Source organism: Mauremys mutica, chromosome 15 (genome assembly GCF_020497125.1).
Source record: "Mauremys mutica isolate MM-2020 ecotype Southern chromosome 15, ASM2049712v1, whole genome shotgun sequence".
Lineage (NCBI taxonomy): Eukaryota > Metazoa > Chordata > Testudines > Geoemydidae > Mauremys > Mauremys mutica.
The window spans coordinates 32,932,252-32,954,403 of NC_059086.1; the positions used below are offsets into that span (position 1 = coordinate 32,932,252).

The following is a 22,152-nucleotide window of genomic DNA, read 5'->3' on the forward strand; positions in this document are numbered from 1 at the left end:
GCCTGCCTTGTAGGTGGGGAATTTCTTGGAATGAGGAGCGGTACCTGGAGAAGGACTGTTAGGGCGACCCAGCTTAGCCCGTTCCAGCTCTAAGCACTTCAGCTCCATTTCTCCCCCAAGCACTTCGCCTCTCTTCTCTCCTCCGCTTCCAACTCCAAGCGCATCACCTGTAGGATGAAATTCCTGTCTTCTGCAGTCAGAACTCGGCCTGGGTTAAGGGCATTCCTCCATCTTGGCACTTGGATCTCGGGTGGGGGAGGGCTGACCCTTCCCTCCTGGGTAGTTCCCAGTCCCTCATCCCCTCCCTGCATTTCCATCATGGAGCGGGATGTCTGGGCTTGATCTGGGGCTGTCTTCTCCCTGGCGTGCTGCTTTGGGAAGACTGTTTTTTTCTAAGGTTTCAGTTCCCAACCTCATGCACAGGCTGCCCTACTCTAGCCAGCTATTTCATTGCCAGGAAGCTAGAAAAAAAAATAAACTGCTTGTTGGATGCCCTGGCTTGGCAGGCTGAACCCTTTGAGTGCCTGTTCTCAAGGACGGAGGGAGGGAGGGAGTGAGGGAGGGAGAGAAAGGAAGAAAGAAACTAACTCACTCACTCCCTGGCTTTCCAGGCTGCCAAAAGGAAAAATGGGTCCTTTTAAAATCCTGAGGTCTGTGCTTCTGATTCAAAATGATCCCGCCGCTCTGCCACCATGTCAAGGCCGATTCCCCACACTGGCACTTCGAGTGCAGAAGGTGGGGGCCCGCAAGGACTCTAAAACTTAACACTGGCCACTCCAAGCTGGTATTAAACTCCCAAGGTTACAGCTTCTCTCTGACCTTGGCTGGGTAGATGCTGCCACCACCCAAATGCAAAACCCCTTGGAACCCAGAGAGGCGCACTTGGGAATTCCTCCCCGTGGGGCACCCTCAAGCCCTTTCACCTCCCCTCCAGGGAAGAGCTGAGAAAGAAAACAAAGGAAATCAGCTGTTGCCACCAGCTAACTAAAAAACCATGTGCACGAACCTCTTAAGACACAAAAATCCAAACCCTGTTCTTAAAACAGGTAAAGTTTATTAAGAACAAAAAAGAAAGAAAATACATCTGAAAACTCAGGCTACTACTAGATTTTTAAAAGAACAATTCCAAACATTAAGCACCCAAAATAGCTTTCTTGGGGGTTCAGCGTAAAGGTTGCAAGCAAACAAAAGCATCTGGGGTTAGCCCAGAGGAGTCCACTAGCCATCAGAAATAAACCTGATCGCGTCTTTCTAAACATTCCTGGTCTACTCACATAGCTGGGCTGTTAAATAAGTAGCTCTAGATTTGAGCTGATGATTTTCACCCTCTGGCCTTCAGCTTCTCACAGCATAACTGCTGCCCTGTTCCCTCCCCCTGGAGAACAACAACAGCACACAGAGGGAAAACTCCCTCCCCCCATTTTAAAAAATTCTTGCCTTCCCATTGGCTCTTTTGGTCAGGTGCCCACCCCCTTTCTTTTACCTGGGGGACTTTTTTAACCCTTTACAGATAAAGCAAGCAGAGAACAGCCCCCAAAAGGGGTTTTACAGCTAACTGGCTGGGTGTCCATAAAAGGGACCTCCCCCTGCTTCATTTATCACAACACTCTACAGCAAAATCTTATTAATTAAACTAACATTTATTACAAAACAAAAGAGAGTCTGGTTAAAAGATGAATATACACACAGACATGAGTGCAATCCACTGAGGTGCAGATTCACTGCAGAGATGGTGCTTTCTGGAGTTCCTATAGAATTCACTTCATAGGTCATAGTCCGATGTCCAAATCTCATATTCAGGGCGGACCAGCATAACTGGGACCTCAGTCTTGCAACTCAAACTTCCCCTGATGAAGCTTAAGCAGATCTGAGATGACAGAATCAGGACCCAAGGGTCTTTTATACAGGATTTTAGCATCCACTTGACCCCACAGTCCTGGTTAAACAATAGGCTTTTGATGTAACCTTTTGCTTTCTAAACACCACCAGTAATTACACAAATTAATACAGGGCAATGTATCCATTAGGCAGTCCATGACAAACTTCAAAGAGACATATAGACAGTGACATTATTTTACCCAAGATTCATCCAAATGTTAATATTCCCCTTTGATCTCTGAATCAATAGTTATAGTGACAGACAGGAACTATCTGTTTACGGGTAGCATCTAAGAGGCACACACAATTACTTCTAACAATATAGGTTTGCATTTCCAAGTTCTAGCCTATTTAGCATGAATGGCCCTAATTATCATTTGCAAACCTGTCTAACGTGACTTTAAAGTTTGGCTTTGGGTGATTCAGCTGCAGGCGGTTTAACCCTTTCCAGCCATGCATCACAGAAGGATATAGGGAAACTGAGGCACGCTGAGCCTTCATAATCATATTACAGGGTATTGTCCCTTGTTCACACATGGGGAGATATCCCTGTCCTGCTGTATGAGGCAGCCCGGCTGTGTTTAGAATTAGAGCAGTGCCAGTTTAAACAGGAGGTGAGCCCTCAATGGGCACTCACCCGGTTCTGGGTTCTATAAAGGGCCACAAAGCAGACGGAGCAGCTGGGCGCGTGAAGCCAGGCCAGGCCTGTGGGGCTGTAGCTGGTGAACGGGGGTAGGTGGCGCCTGTCTCAGGTTGGGCTGTGAAAGGGGCAGAAGAAGGGAGCAACCAGAGTGGCCCAAAGGGAGGGGCAGCTGACGAGTTTCGGGGCAAGTGGGGCATTTCCCTTGGCCCCCAGCAGTGTCCACAGCTCCCTCCATGCTGCCCCACGGCCCCGCAGCCCCTGTCCAGTTCTGGCACCAGCCGGCTGAAAGGACCCTTGGGAAGGAAAAGGGACACCTGGTCCGGGACTGGCTGCCCCCCATGGGCCTATTGCCGGGGGGCTTCCCCTGGCCAGTCCCAGGTTTGCCATGCACTGGGCTCTTGGCCCAAAGGCTGGGGGGAGGTGGGATGGGGGCCCCTTTGACTGCAGTGGGGTCAGGGCTAGATTCTGGTCCCAGCTTCCCAGAAGGCAATCTGGAGTCACCCGCTTCCCTACCAGAGCCAGGCATAGAACCCAGGAATCTTGGCTCCCAGTCCCTGGCTCTAACCACTAGACACCACTCCCCTCCTGGAGCCAGAGAAAGAACCGAGAGTCCTGACCCCCCAGCCCAGTGCTCTATACCCTAATCCCACTTTGTGGCACATGGCCCGGCTGCTATGGAAATACTCTTCGGGGGGAGGGGTGCTGGCTGTAGGGTGGGGGGGATCCCCACTTCCCCAGTCCCAACTCTCCCAGCAGGGGGTGCCCCTGCCACACAGAATCACTGTCCCACCCAGTGTCTCTGCTTTGCAGGGGTCGTCAGTGACTGGAAGAACCATTTCACCATGGTGCAGAGCAAGCGCTTTGCCCAGGTTTACCGAGAGCGGCTGCAGGAGCTGGCCGGGACCGTCCCCTGGGACAAGGAGTGACACCCCCACCAGCTCAGGCAGGGTGCACGGGGCTGTACATAGCCCAGGGACACCATGGCTGCTGGATGCCCCTCCACGGAGCCAGGGCTCCCCCTAGTGGTGTCCCACGGTAGCTTCCCCCTCCAGAGCAGCTGCTGCTACTGCCAGGGGGCGGCCTCGCCTGACGTCCTGTGCCCCGCGTTCACCCCTCATCCACCCGTCCACTCTTTCCTGCCCGCTTTCCCTTCTCCCCAAATAAAAGCTGCCTGCATCTAGGGGTCGGTTTATACCCCAAGCTGCTCCAGAACCCCCTAGTCCGGATGGCAGGACACACTGTCAGCGCTGCCTCGTCTATTGCATCCACCTGCGAGCCAGGACTCCTGGTTTCTCTCCCTGGCTCTGGAACAGGAGTGTGGTCTAGTGGTTAGAACAGAGGGGGGGTGGGGCTGGGAACCTGGGTTCTTTCCCTGGCTCTGGGAGGGGAGTGGAGTCTAGTGAGACTGGTCTGGCTGGGCCAGTGAGTGGAACCTCGGCCCCCTCCAGGGGCTGCTCCTCCAGCTGGCTCCACAGGGGCTGCTGTTTGTGAGGCCGGGGGCCATGGGTCCGACCCTGGGGGGCAGTTATTGGGTCACAGGCTGTTTGGGGGGTCAGGTTCTCTGAGGCAGGGAGGTTTGGGGAGCAGGAGTTTTTGTGCCAGCATCTCAGCCTCCCAAGGGCAGCAGCTCGTCCCCCAGGGAGATTTTATTGTCCGCAGGACCAGATCCAGGCTCCTGGGGGTGCAGACAGACATCATTAGAGGAGCCCGTGTCACCCTGGGCCCAGCCCTTGAGGGGAGTAACAGGCACAGAGGGGCGGGGGGTCACCTCACCTAGGGCACCCCCCTCGGGTGGCTGTTATAGGCCTCAGTCAGGATCAGTCCCAGGACGAGCAGGACCACGGCGCTCAGCCCCAGGCGGGCGATGTTGGCATGGGTGAAATCCGGGCATCCTGGGGGGGCTGCTGTGGGGGGAAGGGGAGAGTCACTCAGCAGCTCGGACGGGGAGATCAGCAGCTGGTGCTGCTCCGGGAACGAAGCCCCCACCCTCCCTGTCTGACAGGTCTGGCCCAGCCCCCCGTCTGGGGATCTCCCAGGGGCCACGGCTCTGGGGCCTCAGCTCCCCAAACAAAGCGGTTGCCCAAGTGGATGAACTGCCCCTGCCCCGAGGCCCCCCCCCCACTCACTCCATTCCCCCCCCTCCGTCGCTCGCTCTCCCCCACCCTCACTCACTCGCTCATTTTCACCGGGCTGCGGCAGGAGGCTGGGATGCGGGAGGGGGTGAAGGCTCCGGCTGGGGTGCGGGCTCTGAGGTGGAGCCAGGGATGAGGGATGAGGGATTTGGGATGCAGGAGGCGGCTCAGGGCTGGGGCAGGGGGTGGGGCACAGAAGGGGGTGCAGGCCTCAGGCGGTGCTTATCTCAAGCGGCTCCCAGGAAGTGGCCGGCATGTCCCTCCAGCTCCTAGGCGGAGGGGTGGCCAAGGGACTCTGCATGCTGCCCCTGCCTGCAGGTGCCGTCCCTGCAGCTCCCATTAGCCGTGGTTCCTGACCAATGCCCCTCCGCCTAGGACAACGGTTCCCAAATTTTAATAACCTGTGAACCCCTTTCACCAAAATGTCAAGTCTCGCGAACCCCCTCCTAAAAATGGATATTTCCAGGGATTTTCTCTTTTACCTGAGTATAAATTATAAAAGCAGCGATCTGGGAAATATAAAATGTGTTTATATGACATGCATATTACACGCTATTATGAATTATTATTGATCATCACACCATTTTTATTACATTATGAAAACGGCAACACTCTTCCAAGCTCTCACTTTCGTAGCTTGTATCACGTTGAATAAGCCTGTTAGAAGACAAGGCTCCTATGTTTCATCGAGAAGTATCAGATGTGAAACAGCAGGAAGGGATTTAAGAAGCCAACTCAGAGTTCCTCCTACACAAGCATTCAGGTCTTGAGCAGTGCAGGCAAACAATGCACGTTACAACAAACCTTAAACTTGTTCTTCATAATAATTTTAAAAACAATCCTAGCTGCCTATTTAATTTTAAAAACAGCAACAAATAGCCACCTCCCTTTCCATTTCTTACAAGGAGTCTTGAAGTTTAAATCTCCTCGGTGTGACAGAGATGCTTGCTTTGATCTGCTTAGTTCTTGGAAGTCCAGGGGCTCCGACCCCACGCTGCCCGGGGTCCCTAGGGACAGCTCTGTCCACCATTAGGGAATTTTTCCCCGAGAACCCCCCTGTAACATTTTGTGAGCCCCCGGGGGTTCACGAACCCCAGTTTGGGAACCACTGGCCTAGGAGCTGGAGGGACATGCCGGCCGCTTCCCAGGAGCCATGCAAGGAAGCTGCCAGCCCTGCTGCGCCACCTGGTGTCTGGGCTCATGCACCAGGAGTCACTGCCCCCATCCCGCCCAACCAGCCCCAACCCCCGGGGGCGGCTCCTTGGGCAGCATGAGCCTTCCAGGGCTGGTTCGATGGTGATTCCCGCTGGCCCCAGTACCTGGTCCCGCGCTGCCCAGGCGGGTGGGAGCCGGCGCCGCTCCAGGCTGGGTCGGGTCAGTTCCCCCTGCGGGAATAGAACCAGCGTCTGCCAGGGGCAGGGGGAGAGGCTGAAACAGCGACTCAGCAAGTGCCCCCCACCTCCCAACTCAGCATCGATCATCATTGTTATTCGGGGGGCTGAGGCCAGTGTCGGCTCAGCGGCCCCTGGGCCCTGACTCCTCTGTGCGTCCCCTCTCAGGATCCCCCCTCAGCCCCAAATCTCCACCCCTAGTGACTCCATCCCTGCTCCCCTCTGCTGGATTCCAGGACTTGCAGAGACCCCCCCGGGGATCTAGCTGGGTGTGGGGCTGGGAGCCGAGGTGCCGGGCTGGGCCCCTCACCTGCTACAATGATCTGCACAGGGTCACTGGGCTCTGAGTAGGCAACTTCTCCTGTTCTGTTGCTATAACGACAGGTGTAGCTGCCCCCGTGTTCCCGTCTGGCGCTGGTGATGGGAAATTCAGCCTCAGAGCCGGCAGGGTCTGTGTAATTCAGATAGTTCCCAGCTCCAGCCTTGTAGAGGAGGAACCTCATGTCCAGGAGCTGATGCCAACACCGGATGGTGACGTTTCCCCCCCAGGGGATCACTCCACCGGGGCTGACGGAGATGGAGGGTTTGGGGTAGGACCCCTCTGGAGTCACAAACAAACAGGCAGTAAGTGGGAGTGACACAAACCGCGTCCGTCTGACTCAATCCTCTGCCCATCTGCCGCTCCAGCGTTTCACCCCCCGCCCAGCCCTGGGGTGCAGCCCGGCCCCGCAGCTCACAGCCGGGGTGAGACACAGCAGGGGGGAAGGAGATTTCCAGTCTCAGATTCCCTCAGTTCTGCAGGATCAATTCAGCCCTGCTCCCGCTGCAGTCAGGGGAGACTCCAGATTGACCCTGGGGGGCTGAGATCAGAAGCCAGCCCTGCCCCCACTGAACTCAGAGGGTGAATTGGGATCTACCCCGAGGGGGGGGGTTTCCTGGTCCAAATTCAGGTCCTTTGAGCAAGTGGCTCCCAGGAGAGGCCCCTGAAAAAAACACGTTTGCAAAATCCCCTGGTTGTTCTAACATTTTCCCGCCCACCCCTGGGGCTCAATCTCTGGCTCTGCTCCGCCCCAAACCGCTCTCAGCCGCTGGGGATTTAGCTCCGCTCTGCACGGTGCCGGCGGCCCCTTTGGGGACGGGATATTCCCAAAGCTGTTCAGGGGACGTTCCGAACGCCGGGCCGGGCTGAGCCTGACCCACGAGCAAAGCAGTGACGCGCGTGTGCAGCAAGCCGAGGGGGAGACACAACGGGGCCTTGCTCCAGTCCCGCTGCGTGTCCACGTCTTACAGCCCTGCTCTGCCTGAGCCGCTCCCCGGGCTCCTGCCAGCTCCCCGGGCGCAGTGCGGGGGCGCTGCGGGGTGGCTGGTGCCTTCACTCTGTATTTCCTGCTTTGAGTGCAGGTGAATTCACCCTGTGTGGTGCCCATCCCTGTAATGAGTGGGGCGAGGTCTCAGTCCCCACCTCTGGGTGTGAGAGGGAGCAGAGGTCTGACAGGATCATCCCTTTGCGGGATTTGTACCGCACACCCTCCACCCACATCCCTCATCCTTAATGCGGAAATTTCCCCAGCTGCCCCATTCCCCACAGATACTCACCTCCCAACACCCCGCTCTGCCCGGCCAGCCAGCAGCCTGGAAAGGAGACCAGCCGTTAGGGACCAAATCCCAGAGCAACTGGATCCTACACTCTGGTCTCAGATTCCCCCCTGCCCCATCCCATGGACACATGCCCTGGTCTCAGATCCGCCCCCACAATGGTCACAAGCCGTGGCCTCAGAACCCCCCCTCCTTTAGACACACGCTCTGGTCTCAGATCCCCCACATGGGAACACGCTCTGGTTGTCTCTGATACTCACCGAGGAGGAGGACGGTGAGAGCAGATGCCATGAGGGGCGATGTGGGGGGCCCCTCAGCGCTGCCACCAACGCCCTGTTTCCCAGCTGCACCAAGCTCCAGGAAGTCTGAGGCCCGAGTGGGAGTGGAATGAGGAACTGCGCCAGGTGCTGCAGCCCCAGGAAGCCCGTGGTGCACTCGGCCCCTTTCGTCCCATCAGATGGTTTCTCTGCAACCTCCAGCCCAAATCTACCACGGGCAGAGCAAAGTCAGATCCCTGCAACGCCCAGCAAACCACATCCCCCCTTGAAGGTGGTTGGACTCCCTGCCCCCATCACCTCCCAGCCCCACATGGGAGCTGCCCAGTCCAGGAACCAGCTGGGAATGGGGCAATCTCAGGAGGCAACAAGAGGCGCCCAGACTGTCCTGACCTTTTCAGTGGGCCTGTCTAACCTCCCTGGAGCAGCAGCTCCGAGCAGAAGAGGGCTTCCCCCCACCCCCCGCACACACACATATTGCTGCCCATGGAGCTTGAGAGAGATTCCTTCCTGACCCGCCTGGGCCCAGCATCCACTCTGGTGCATGAGGGTGGAGGGGTCTGGCCAACCTCCTTCTTAGGTACCATCACTGCAGATGCTGTTCTTAGGCCAGTGGCATGGAAAAGCGATGGGATGGGGGGAGGGAGGGAGGTTGAAGGGGTCGTGGTTTCCGGCCCCTGCAGTGGGAGGGATACATTAAATCCTGAGTTGTTAAACAGCCGATAAAGCCGCGAAAGGGGAAGTCTGCCCACAGCCGGCACTTGCTTGCTGTCTCTGCTACTCCCAGTGAAACTCTGCGTGAACCAGATGCCCTGGCACCAGGGCCGGATTTAGGGGCAGGCGACCGCCTGGGGTGCCGGGCTTGGAGGGTGCCAGGCTCGGGTGCTGGTTTTGCTGTTAGCAACAAAAGGGAAAATCGAAAGTTTGAAGTGAAATGTTTCAGAAGAAAAATTCCAGAGGGAGGTTTTTTTATAGCTCATTGTCCCTGCTGAAGCATCTGTTGAAGAAAGGTTCGGACCAATGAAGCACCATGAAAAGACCTGGGGGGGTTCGTACAACTTTAGTAATCGGCCAGCGGACAGGAAAACACATTGTATGGACCTTCACCGGGCACTGACACATGGGGACTGTTTGGACATCAATGACAAAGACCTCTCTGTCGAATCGGACGACATCCGTCACGTTTTGCCACACGGGACGCGCTCCCCACTCCAAGTTCTCCACCACACGCGTGAGGCAAAGCTGCAGGACACTTCTCCTAATGTGTGAGCAGCTCTGAGGATTCTGCTGACGCTGCTGGTCACAGTCATGTGCGGTGAGTGGAGCTTTTCGAAGCTCAGGCTCATTAAAACGTATCTGCGATCGCCGATGGCCAATGGGAGACGGACGTCACTGGCTATTTTATCGCTTGAAAATGCCAATGGCCGGTCTTTGGCTCCCTCTCAGGTACTGCACTTCAGTTTGTGCGGGTTTGACAAAGTGGGAATTTTTCTTGTTTTTTCTGTGTTTTCCAATGGTTTGCATGCAGACGGGGGTGAGACTCAGTTTCTCTGAGTGTTACTGGTTTAACGAGGTGAGGGGAGAGGGAGCTTGTGGTTACAGAGGACCGGCAAGGGAACTCGGGACCCTGGACAATGGCCTGGAGGATGGAGACCCCAGCGACTGGCGACTCGGTGACCCGGAGACTCGGCTCAGGAGTCACAGCCGGTTCTGGCCAGTGGGAGGACAATGGGCTGCGAAGAGAGGATCCCAGTGACCTGACCAGCCAGTTCCAGGCAGAGGGGCCAGAAGGGGGCTGAGAGGAGAGGAGGCCCAGGTGACCCGGTTTATGACCCTGTTTCCCTGGAGAGAAGACAATGGACCGGGGGGGGCTTGGGGCTGGTGATCTCAGATGCCCAGCTGGGATGCAAGGGGGTTCGGGGCTGGAGAGGGGGAGCAGGCAGAGCCCACCTGGATGCAGGGGAGACTGAGATGTGCTGTGCTGAGGGAGGCCAGGCCTGAGGCCCTGAGAGTTTCCTGTGCTGGGTTCAGACGCTCAATGAACCCTCTTGTGTTACGCTGGCTGAGAGTCGCTCCGGGCTAGAGACCAGGGGGCCCCAACCCCTTCGGGGGGTGGAGACCCCGGGGGTCCGGAGCGAGGGGACTCCCCGAGGGGGCCCAAGGCAGAGACAGACGTGCTAAGGCTCAGAGAGGTGCCGCTCCAGGAGGTGGGGGGCCTGACCCGAGAGGGAGTGGACCCCCGAGAAGGGCTGTCGCACTGAAAGGGGCACCCCCCACGGACCGCACGGGGCCACGAGTGGGCACAATCTGTGAGTCCGTGACAACTGCATACGTATTTATGACACGAGTCTCTTTCTTTAAGGCCCCCAAAGGGCGGTGGGTGGCACAGCCCGTCCCTGCAATATTTTATCCACCAATTTTGGGTCATGGATTTCTGCTCCCCCCCTTCCTCCCGTGTCCCAGGCGGGCCCCAGCCTGGCCCGTGGGGTCTGTCCGGCGGCCGCTCGGGTTGGACTAATCCCGTCTTTCTGTCTCCCCAACTTTCCCCCCAACGTTTGTTCGTCCAGGTTCTCGCGACGCTGCCTGAACTTCTCACTCACCTTCGTCGGCTGAACCCCCCACGAGGGGACATTTGGAGGCTCCGGTATCACAGCCGCCCCCTGGGGTGGGGAGATTTGGGGGTCAGGAGAGCAGGAAAATCTAGGGGGTTGTACAATAGAAATACAGGGCGGGGCAGGTCTAGGGAGAAAGGGGGGAGAGAAAAAGGGGCGGGGGCACCCCGCTGCAGAGAGAGGAGGGGGACAGACACCGGGGGGGCTGTAAGTGCCGTTATTCCAGCACCCGGGCCAGACGCAGCGCCCCACACAGGGGGCCAGGGGCTCAGTCTCTGGGCACTGGGGGCGCTGGGATTCTGCGGGATGGGAGGGGCCCAGGTCAGTTCTGGGGGATGAACCCTGGTGGTCCTGGGGGATTTAACTACCCAGCCACCGGCTGGAAAAGCGCTAGGGCCAAACGCACCCTGCCCAGGACGCCGTGATAGGGCAGCGGGGAGGGGGGGCCAGCGCTGCCACCAACGCCCTGGTGCCCAGCTCCACCCAGCCCGGAATGAGGCACTGAGCCAGGGGTTGCAGCTACAGGAAGCCAGCGATGGCTCATCTCTTCCTGTGTCGCTAACACATTGTCTCTAATCCGCTGGCCAAATCTACCTCGACCAAAGCAAGCAGCAGTCCCTGCAACACCCAGGAAACCTTGGGACTATCAGCCTGACCAGGCATCATGCCACTTGCAGCTTGTCTGTGTATCTGTGGGGAGGAGAGGACAGCTCACCCACAATGTACCTGCAGCCTTGGGGACGGTGCAGTGGGCTGGGAGCCAGGAGACCACAGGGTCTGGTCTTCAATCTTTGACTGACCACTATTTCCATTCAGATTCCCTCCCCCTTCTTATATTCTGGGTTCAAACCCAGCTGGGTGACCCATCTAGGTAAAATTAGTACATGATCATGCAATTAAAGGATGTGTGGCACATGGCCAAGTGGGCAGAGTTAAGATAGTTCAGGAAACCTTAACTGTGGCAATTGCTGATTCTGGAAGATTTGATGTTGCACCTTTCTCTCTCAGCCTGCCAACCTGCCCACGTGCGACACGAGCCGTGGCACCGTGTGAGGAGCGGGCGCAATGGGGGATGCCTGGGTTTGCAGCCCCTTGTGCCATAGCTGAGTTTTCTTAGCATGTGAATTAAATAAACCAGGTTCAAAAGAAAAAAATCGGAGAAAGAGAAATTCCATCCTGCGCCCCCAATGAATCACCAGCCAAGAGAGACCATTGATATTAGCCATCAAAACGACAGAAAAAAACCCACTGATTTCCGCCCCGCCGGTGCGCACTGAATGTCGCGGAACTGCTCCGGCATCCCCTGCTGGCCACTCGCTCTGGATCCCGCAGTATTTTAAGATACGACAGTAGTTTAAACTGCCCCTTTGCCGGTATCTCACCGAAGGCGGCCGTCTGGGAGACAGCTTAGCGCTCTCTGGAGGTAGGGGTATGACGCACACAGAGACTTCGCCCAGTGCCGGGGCTCTACATGGAATCACGCGACAAATGCACTGGTCCGTACAGAGCCAAGAAACCCTGCCTGCATTTCCCCGCTCCGGCGCACCGTCCTTGAGGGACCATCTGCGCCCAGGGGGTAGACAGCTCGGGCCCCTCCACCACTGGTTTATCTCAGTGTCCGGGGTGATTCCATTGCAATGGCTGGACACTTTAGGTCAACTACCCTTTTGTTAGCCCTTTGACTCCCGCCTCGGGCATTAAAGCCCAGCCTGGATGCCTGGTGTGATGGGGGGGTCTGTGCAGCACCTGGCATGATGGGGTCCCCGATCTCAGTCATGGGTGGGGGTCTGAGCAGCACCCTGAGCAACCGGACCCTGAGCTTGGTCATGGGGGTCTGTGCAGCGCCCAGCGTGATGGGGACACTCACATTGTCCCTGTGGTGGCCCTTGCACTAACACTGGGAGTGTGGTAACAACAGGGTGTGAGGGAGGAAGAGCCCAGGGAGACACAAGCTGCCAATCACCAGACACACACACCCCGGGGGGTATCACACTTTCTTTATTGAGGCCCAGTCCCTGGTCCATATAACCAGGGCAGCGCTGTATAAATACAGGAGGTGCCGGGCAGTGGTGAAGCCCAGAGCTCGCGGCTCCAGATGGGGGGCGACATGAGGTACCATCCCTCAGCCCTCTCCCGCCAGCGGATCCTCTGCCCACCTGGGGGGCGGGGCTTGACCAACCACCCCCGGGACCGGGTGGGCTCCCCCAGGGCTCCCCCGCTCCGACTCGTCTGCTCTCCCTTTGCCAGGGCGATGAGGGACCCACCCTGGAATCCGGGGCGGCCACAGGCCGGGATGGGGGCAGAGCGGGGAGCTGGTGGGAGGGGCTGAGGGTGGAGAGGATGTTGGGGGCCAAGAACACAGTATGTGGGGGGGCTAATGGGGGAGGGGGAACAGAGAGGACTGGGTTGGACAGGACGGAGGGGTGGTTGGTAGGCTGGGGCTGAGGGGCTGGAAGGGAGGGGGTGGGATAGACCAGGCGGGGGGTGGAGTGGGGGGTGAATCCCAGCAGAGGGGGCTCCATGGAGTGTGTCGGGGGCTATTCCTTCCCTTAGTCGCCTGCGGGCCCGTGACGGCCTGTGAGAGGAGAGAGAACCCCGTTAGCCGCACTCCTGAGACCCCCCCCTTCCTGGACAGAGGGGCCTCCCAGCCCCCCCCCCAGGACAGATGGGGTCTCAGCCCCACTCCTCCCGCCCTGGAGCCCACCCAAACCCCAGCCCTCCCCCTGAGCCTGGGGAGATGCAGGAGAGCGCTGAGCATCAAACAGACTGGGGGGGCAACTTCACCCCAAATACCCCCTGGGAGCTGGGCTGTAGCCAGAAATCGAGGTGGTAGTGCTGGGGAGGGGGCACAGGCACCTGTCAGGACTCCAGGGTTCTCTCGGCAGCTCTGGGAGGGGAGTGGAGTCCAGTGGTTAGAGCAGGGGGGCTGGGAGCCAGGACTCCTGGGTTCTCTCCCCAGCTCTGGGTGGGAAGTGGAGTCCAGTGGTTAGAGCAGGGGGGCTGGGAGCCAGGACTCCTGGGTTCTCTCCCCAGCTCTGGGAGGGGAGTGGGGTCTAGTGGTTAGAGCAGGGGGGGCTGGGGGCCAGGACTCCTGGGTTCTCTCCCCAGCTCTGGGAGGGGACTGGGGTCTAGTGGTTAGAGTAGGAGGAGGGAGCTGGGATTCAGGGGTCTCCAGCATGGCCTCATCCCCACCTCCCACCAACTCACCGGCCTCAGCCTGGCAGGTGTCTCTCCTCCCAGCAGGCCTGGGCTACAAAGAGCAGCGCCAGCAGCAGAACGGCGGCCCCCAGGCCCAGCCGCAGCGCATTGGTCTGGCTGTAATCGGTTGCCCCTAGAACGCGAGCCTGGGGGGCGGGAGGGAGACAATGGAAAAAACACAGGATTAGAGATCGGCCCTCGCAGCTAACGGCCGAGGGGGAGGAGGGGGAGAAAACCCACCCACACTGCTCCCACCCCCGCCAAGAGGGCAGAGAACCCAAGAGTCCTGATCCCCACCCCGGGCTCTAACCACTAGACCCCACCCTCCTCCCAGAGCTCAGAACACTCACCTCTCCGCCCCCCTAATCCTCCCTCCATCCATCCCTCTGCGTACACACCCCTCCGTCCATCCCACCCAGTCCATCCATCCCTCCCTCCGCGTACTCACCCCTCCACCATACCGCCCTGTCCATCCATCCATCCATCCCTGCGCGCACACCCCTCCGTCCATCCCGCCTTGTCCATCCATCCCTCCCTTCACGTACACACCCCTCCGTCCATCCATCCCCCGCCCCATTCCTCCATCCATCCATCCCTCCGCATACACACCCCTCCACCATACCGCCCTGTCCATCCATCCATCCCTCCGCGTACACACCCCTCCGTCCATCCATCCCCCACCCCATTCATCCATCCATCCATCCCTCCGCGTACACACCCCTCCGTCCATCCCCTGCCCTGTCCATCCATCCATCCCTCCGCGTACACACCCCTCCGTCCATCCCCTGCCCTGTCCATCCATCCCTCCCTCCGCGTACACACCCCTCCGTCCATCCCCTGCCCTGTCCATCCACCCTTCCGCCTATACACCCCTCCGTCCTTCCCCCCATACTCAACCCTCCATCCATCCTCTGCCCCATCTCTCCATCTCGCTGCACACACATCCTTCCATCCATCCGCCCCCAACCCTCCGTCCATCCCTCTGCGTACATACCCCTCCATCCATCCTCCCCAACTCTCCCTCAACCCATCCCTCTGCGTACACACCCCTCCATCCCCATACACACCCTCCGTCCATCCCCCACATCCCCTCCGTCCATTCATCCCTCCATGCATACACCCCTCCGTCCATCCATCCCCCATCCATCCATCCCTCCGTGTACACACACCCCTCCTTCCCAATAACACCCCTCCGTCCATCCCCACATCCCCTCGTCCATTCATCCCTCCACACACACACCCCTCCGTCCATCCCTCCCTCCGTGTACACACCACTTCATCCTTCCACCACCCCCTACCCTCCATCCACCCTTCCCCGTAAACACCCCTCCATCAATTCTTCCCCCACCCCTCCCCATCCATCCCTCCCCGTACACACCCCTCCATCTACCCCCCCTACAAACCCTCCATCTATTCATCCCCATACACATCCCCAATCCCTCCATCCTCCCACACCCCTCCATCCATCCACCCATCCCCACACACCTTGTCCATCTGTGCCCAACCCCATGGTCCCTGGCCAGTTCCCAGGCAGGTCTGTAGCCAGTCCATACCCAGCACCCGCTTCCCCCCCAGCTTAGCCCAGTGCACACATGGCCAGACTGATTAACCCTTGAACTGCTGGATGCCCCTGGCCGCTCACTCACCTTGGGTCCGCACCTCCGTGTCATTGAGAGCCAGGTCGAAACGGGTGCCCGGTTCCTCCAGCCCATAGCGGCAGCTGAAGACCCCGCCAGGGCCCAGGGCCTGCTCCTCTGGGAGATCGAAGCCGGCCAGCCCGTTGTCCTCATCGGCTGCGATCCAGGCCAGGGGCTCGGGATCCCCATCTCGGTACAGGAAGAACCAGCCGCCCGGGGCGTCGGGGATGGAGCAATTCACCCGGAGCTTCCCACCCACGTCCACGAACCGCTCCTGGGCGCTGGGAACATCTGGGAGAGCCAAGAGCCCCCATGAGACGCTGCTCCGGCCCCGCATGGCCCCAGCTGTACCTGTGCCAGGGCAGGGTCATCGGCCTGCAGGGGGCGCTTCCACCCACGGACCCCATGGCACCACCCCACAATGCACTAGGGTGCATTACCCACCAGCCCTCGCTCCTGGGCCCCCTGCAGGGCTCCCATAATGCACCGGGGGTGCATTACCCACCAGCCCTCGCTCCTGGGCACCCTGCAGAGCTCCCACAATGCACTGGGGTGCATTACCCACCAGCCCTTGCTCCTGGGCCCCCTGCAGAGCTCCCATAATGCACCGGGGGTGCATTACCCACCAGCCCTCGCTCCTGGGCCCCCTGCAGAGCTCCCATAATGCACTGGGGGTACATTACCCACCAGCCCTCGCTCCTGGGCACCTGCAGAGCTCCCATAATGCACTGGGGGTACATTACCCACCAGCCCTCGCTCCTGGGCCCCCTGCAGAGCTCCCATAATGCACTGGGAGCGCATCACCCACCAGCCCTTGCTCCTGGGCCCCCTGCAGAGCTCCCACAATGCACTGGGGGTGCATTACCCACCGGCCCTCGCTCCTGGGCACCCTGCAGAGCTCCCATAATGCACTGGGGGTGCATCACCCACCGGCCCTCGCTCCTGGGCCCCCACAGAGCTCCCATAATGCACTGGGGGTGCATTACCCACCGGCCCTACACACATCTCTATCCATCCCTCCCCTATCCCTCCCTCCCTCCTCCATTCCTCCATCCCTCCCTCCCTCAATCCTCCCATCCCTCCCTTACACACCCCTCCATCCGTATAGACAACCAGCCACCTCTCCATCCCTCCATGAACCCTCCAGCCAGCCAGCCCTCTACCCTTCCATCCCCGCACACGGCTGTCCATCCGTCCTGCCGCCCCCATACACCGCCAGCCAGCCGCTGCCACAGACATCCAGCCACCCCCATACCCCCCTGTGACACGGAGCCAGAAAGGGCTAAGCACCTAGCAGGCTACGTGACCCAAACTGAGCCTTGAGGGACATATTAGAGCGTATGTCAATGGGGATTGGGGCCATTCCAGGTCAGACACACTAGAGCTCCGAATCGTGGACTCGGCAGAGCACTAGAAGACAGCGAGTGTATTTGTCTATGTTTTCCCGGAGCAGCAGCGGTTCTCAGCCTGCTGCCCGTGGGCCCGCTCGCAGCCCAGTCAGCACACAGCGGCGGCCCATGTGACGTCCTCAGGGCCATACAGGTAGGACTGGATGCGGCCCACATCACCATAGGCGCCGACTCCGTGGGTGCTCCGGGGCTGGAACCCACCAGCCACCCCCCTATCTGCTCCCCACCACCAGCACCCCAGTGCCTCCAGCCTGCCGGCGGGCCCCACAGATCAGCGCCTCCCCCTCCCACTCCATGCCTCCCGCGATCAGCTGTTTCACCGCGTGCCGGAGACTCTGGGGGGGAGGAGCGAGGACGCAGCGCGCTCGGGGGAAGGGGTAGAACTGGGCGGGAAGAGGTGGGGTGGAGGTGGAGATGGGGCAGGACGAGGCAGGGGTGGGGCCTTGCGGGAAGGGGTGGAGTGGGGGCGGGGCCTGTGGCAGAGCTGGGGGTCGACGACCCCTCGGCACTTTGGAAAGTCGGTGCCTGTGCACGTAACACATTGCAGGCCACTGTGATCAATAGTTCGAGAACCATGGACCTATGTCTTGTCCGGGGTTAACCGTGTAACCGGACGATTCCTGCTGATTCAAAGAGCAAACGGGAATATTAACATTTAGATGGAATTTGGGTGTAACAATGTCCTTGTCTAGATTCCTCTTCCAAAGTTGTGGTAGACGGTCTAGGAACTGCTTCAGGGATAATGACCTTATACTGCTGAATGCACCTAGTGACCCGTGTCTACACAGAAAACAGGTGATTCTCCTTCAGTGCTTCACCAAGGACTGCAGGCTGCTAAGAGGCTGCCAGAGAGCTAGGGAGGGACTCGTGGGCCCTGATCCTGTCGTCTCAGATCTGCTTGACCTTCACCGGGGGAAGTTTGAGGTCTCCAGCTCCAGTCTGGGGCACCCAGGCCTTGGACTGAACCAACAGACTGATTCTGAAAGAACGTTTTACGACTCTAAAACTCCCCGTCTCTGCTGTGAAACTGACCTACAAACTGTATTCGTGTCTGTGGGTAACGATCTTTTAACCTGTCTCTGTCTCTCTCTTTTCTTTTTTAATCGGTTGGAGTTTAGTCAATAGGAATTGGCTGTGAGCGTGTATCTGGGTAAGATCTGAGATATGCAGGGACCCGGGGCTGATGTGTCCGATCCTTGGGGATCAGTAGAACTTTTTATATGAGGAACAAGGTTTTCAGTCATCCTCATCATACGTGAGCGGGAGCCCAGGGCTGGGTGGCTTTAAGGGAGCTGTGTTTTTGGCATCTGGGTAACCAGGAGGGTGTTGGAGAAGCTCTGGGTGTCTCAAAGTATTTGAATAGCCACCAGCTTCGGGGGATTGTCTTCCGCATTCTTTGCAGGTTGCCTTGATTGAGCAATCTCAGTGTGGCCCCCCCAGGAACCCGGTCACAACCCCTCCATCCATCCCCCACATCCTCCCTCTATCCCCCCACGCCCTCCCTGTCCCTCCATCCCCCATCTATCCATCCCCCCACACTCTCCCTCTCCCTCCATCCCCCATCTATTCATCCCCCCTCCTCCTCCCTCTATTCCCCCCCACACCCTCCCTCTCCCTCCATCCCCCATCTATGCATCCCCCCACATCCTCCCTCAATTCCCCCCACACCCTTCCTCTCCCTCCATCCCCCATCTATCCATCCCCCCTCCTCATCCCTCTATCCCCCCACACCCTCCGTCTCCCTCCATCCCCCATCTATCCATCCCCCCCTCATCCTCCCTCTATCCCCCCACACCCTCCGTCTCCCTCCATCCCCCATCTATCCATCCTCCCTCATCCTCCCTCTATTCCCCTATTCCCCATCCATCCCCCAATCCCCACCACCACCACCAGCACCCCAGCGCCTCCAGCCTGCCAGTGGGCCCCACGGGCCTCTCCTTCTATCCCCCATCCCCGCATCCATCCATCTCCCCACACCCTCCCTCTATCCCCCATCTCCGCATCTCCCCATCCATCCATCCACCCATCCCGCCACACCCTCCTTCTGTTTCCCCATCCATCCTATAGACACTCACATCTATACAAAATGAGCTAAGAAAATGGTACCCTGGAGGGGAACGGCCCCGTGCCCCATTCCCCATCCCCCTGAGCCAGACAGTCCCTATCCTGGGGCCAGATGGGAGCTGGCGCCCCCTAGAGGGGACAGGCCCCACACCCCATTCCTGGCCCCCCTGAGCCAGCCAGTCCCTGCCCTGGGGCCGGATGGGAGCCGGCGCCCCCTAGAGGGGAGAGGCTCCATTCCCCACACCTGTGACCCTGAGCTCCAGGGGGTTGCTGGCGTTGGACCAGATGAAGGGCTCGTTGATGGTGTGATAGTAGCAGGTGTATCTCCCCACGCTGGCGGCGCTGGCGTTGCCCAGGTGGAACTCAGCCGTGGGGGGGTCTCCGCGAGGCGCCCGCTCAGTCCAGAACTCCCGCGCCCGGTACAGCACAAAGCTCATCCCCGCATACGGAGCCCAGCACCGGATCGTCCAGGTCTGGCCGGCCAAGACCTCCGGGCCAGGGCTGACGGCGATGGACGGCTTGGGGTAGCGATCTGGGCCTGGCACAGGGGAAGCAGAGTGTTGGGGTGGGCTATTGGGTACCCCGAGCTTGGGTGGGGGCTGTGGGGGGCAATGGTGAGAGCCCGGTATCCTGCCACCTGACTTGGACCCACGGGCCCATCTACCCCGATATCCCGTCTGCTCCCTTCCTCCCAGGACCAGAGCCATGGGCCCATCTACCCCGGTATCCTGTCTCCTCCCTTCCCCCCAAATCAGAGTGATAGGTCCATCTACCTCAGTATCCCATCTCCTCCCCCCCAAATCAGAGTGACAGGCCCATCTACCCCAGTATCCCGTCTCCTCCCTTCCCCCCAAATCAGAGTGATGGGCCCATCTACCCTGGTATCCTGGCTCCACCCTTCCACCCAGATCAGACCCTTGAGCCCATGTACCCCAGCATCCCATGCCCTCCTGCTCCCTGGATCCAATCCCCAGGCCCATCTTCCCTGGTATCCCGCCCCCTCCCTGCCCCTGGGACCAGCCCCTCAGGACTCACCACTGGTGATGTTAGCAGGGTCGCTGAGCGGGGACTCCACCCGCCCCCCAGCCACGTCCCGGTTCCAGTAGCCGCAGCGGTACCACTCGCCAGGGCCGATGCTGGGCAGCAGGAATGTCACCTCCAAGCCCCGCGCCGGGGCCTGCTTCTCAGCCACGGGGCCCGGTGTGCCGTCCCGGTGCAGGGTGAACCAGCCTCCCCCAAGCGGCCCTGGGGCGGAGCAGCACAGCCGGATCCCCCCCTCAGCACCTGCGGCCCGGTCCCAGACGAGGGACGGCTTCGGCAGGGCTGGAGACACGGGGGGGGGAGTGAGGCCTCTGGGTGACCCCCAAACAACGCCCCTTCCCCACCTGAGCCCCCCATACACACAGCCCCTCTTCTGGCCCTGCCCCTCACAGCCCGTGCCTTACCCTGCCCTCTCCCCTGGAGCCCCCTCCCCTGCATTCCCCCACCCCACCGAGGGGTCTCCGTGGGCCCCGGGGTGACCCCCTTCTTGCAGGCCTGTACAGTCCTCATCTCCTCTGACAGAAATAGAACCCAGGAGTCCTGGCTCCCAGCCCCCAACCACTAGACTTCACTCCCCTCCTACAGCGGGGAGAGAACCCAGGAGTCCTGGCTCCCAGCGCCCCTGCTCTAGCCCCCTTCCCAGCTGTGGGGCAGGCAGCGGCACTCACCGACGGTCAGGAGCAGGACCGGCAGAGTCATGGCCATGGTGGGCAGCCGCGCGGCCAGCGATGGGGAAGTGGCAGAGCCGGGACGGAGGCACCAGGATTAACCCAGCTCTAGGAAATGAGCCACCGGCCACAATGGAAAAACCTCCACTTCCGATTCTGATGGGGGCCCAAACGCTGTGGGGGGAGGGGGGGGCTGCACCTCTACTACATGTATTACAGTAGCACCAACCAACCTCGGGGGCTCTGTCGCTGCACAGACCCCACACCTACCCACCCACCCACATGGAGCTCAGGGCCCCGTCGCGCCAGGTGCTGCACAGATTGCCCCCCCTGGACAGAGATGGGGGGTCCCATGGCACTGGGTGCCACACAGACCCCGCGTCCCAACTGAGATCAGGCTCTGTCATGCTGGGCGCTGCAGGTGAATAGACAAAGAAACGACTGTTCTCCCCATTTCACAGAGGGGGAAACTGAGGCACAGAGCGATTCAGTGTTTTCCCCAGGACCACATGGGAGGGGGGGAGGGGGAGGAGGGTAGAGCCAGGAATTTGACCCAGGTGTCCTGAGCCACAGCGCTGTGGCTTACCAAGACCAGCCTTAGGCTACCTTGCACTAGCCCTGTCACCCAGCCAGCTCTGGGAGGGGACTGTGGTCTAGTGGTTAGAGCGGGGGGGCTGGGAGCAGGACTCCTCTGGTCTCTCCTCGGCTCTGGGAGGGGAGTGGAGTCCAGTGGTTAGAGCAGGGGGGCTGGGAGCCAGGACTCCTGGGTTCTCTCCCCGGCTCTGGGAGGGGAGTGGGGTCTAGTGGTTAGAACGGGGGGGCTGGGAGCCAGGACTCCTGGGTTCTCTCCCCGGCTCTGGGAGCGGAGTGGGGTATAGTGGTTAGAACGGGGGGGCTGGGAGCCAGGACTCCTGGGTTCTCTCCCCGGCTCTGGGAGGGGAGTGGGGTCTAGTGGTTAGAGCGGGGGGGCTGGGAGCCAGGACTCCTGGGTTCTCTCCCCAGCTCTGGGAGGGGAGTGGGGTCTAGTGGTTAGGGTGGTAGCGGGACCATCTCCACCCCGGAGCCAGGAAGGGAACCCAGGAGTCCTGTGCCCACTTCCGAAGTGCTGGGGACTGAGGCCGCTGGGCAGGGAAAGGGAGCCTGGCCACCCCAGCACGGTTCAGCACATCCAGTCGGGGCCGTGTGCTGGGTGCTCCCCCTCCCCCCACCCCCGACTGGCTCTGAAAGTCCCTGGTGACTCAGCGGAAGCAGCTGGGTGATGCGGAGGGGGATTGCCCCGGGGGTCCCTCTGGGGAGGGGGCAATGGGGCCCCTGGCAGGGGCACTCAGCAGCCTCTGCTGGGGCCTGGGCGTCTCCGGGACCCTCTCGCCCCCCCCCCAGTGGGAATGGGGGGCAGAAGTGCGGGGGGGGTCAGGACTGCCTCAGCGTCTCCCCCCGCCCCTCAAATCCGAGTCTGGAGAGCAGATGCCCCCAGGAGCTGTTATTAGGGTTCAGGTTTCGGGGGGGGGGAAAGAACCCAGGAGTCCGGGCTCCCGTCCCAGGGCCGGGCTAGTGGTTACGGGCGGGGCTGGGAGCCAGGACTCCTGGGTTCTCTGCCGGAGGCGGGCG

At 60.0% G+C, this 22,152-nt stretch overlaps 1 protein-coding gene across 1 annotated transcript; it reads right to left on the reverse strand.

Moving 5' to 3' along the window:
* Positions 1 to 12,513: 12,513 nt before the first annotated feature.
* Positions 12,514 to 20,779, reverse strand: LOC123350333 (leukocyte immunoglobulin-like receptor subfamily B member 1). The gene is made up of 6 exons (XM_044988860.1): positions 20,545 to 20,779; positions 19,871 to 20,158; positions 19,080 to 19,373; positions 15,372 to 15,653; positions 13,735 to 13,871; positions 12,514 to 13,102 (listed from the first exon to the last, which is right to left on the reverse strand). The coding sequence occupies exons 1-6, from the start codon at positions 20,579 to 20,581 to the stop codon at positions 12,902 to 12,904; spliced, it is 1,239 nt and encodes a 412-aa protein (XP_044844795.1). The 5' UTR covers positions 20,582 to 20,779; the 3' UTR covers positions 12,514 to 12,901.
* Between the last annotated feature and the right edge of the window lie 1,373 nt (positions 20,780 to 22,152).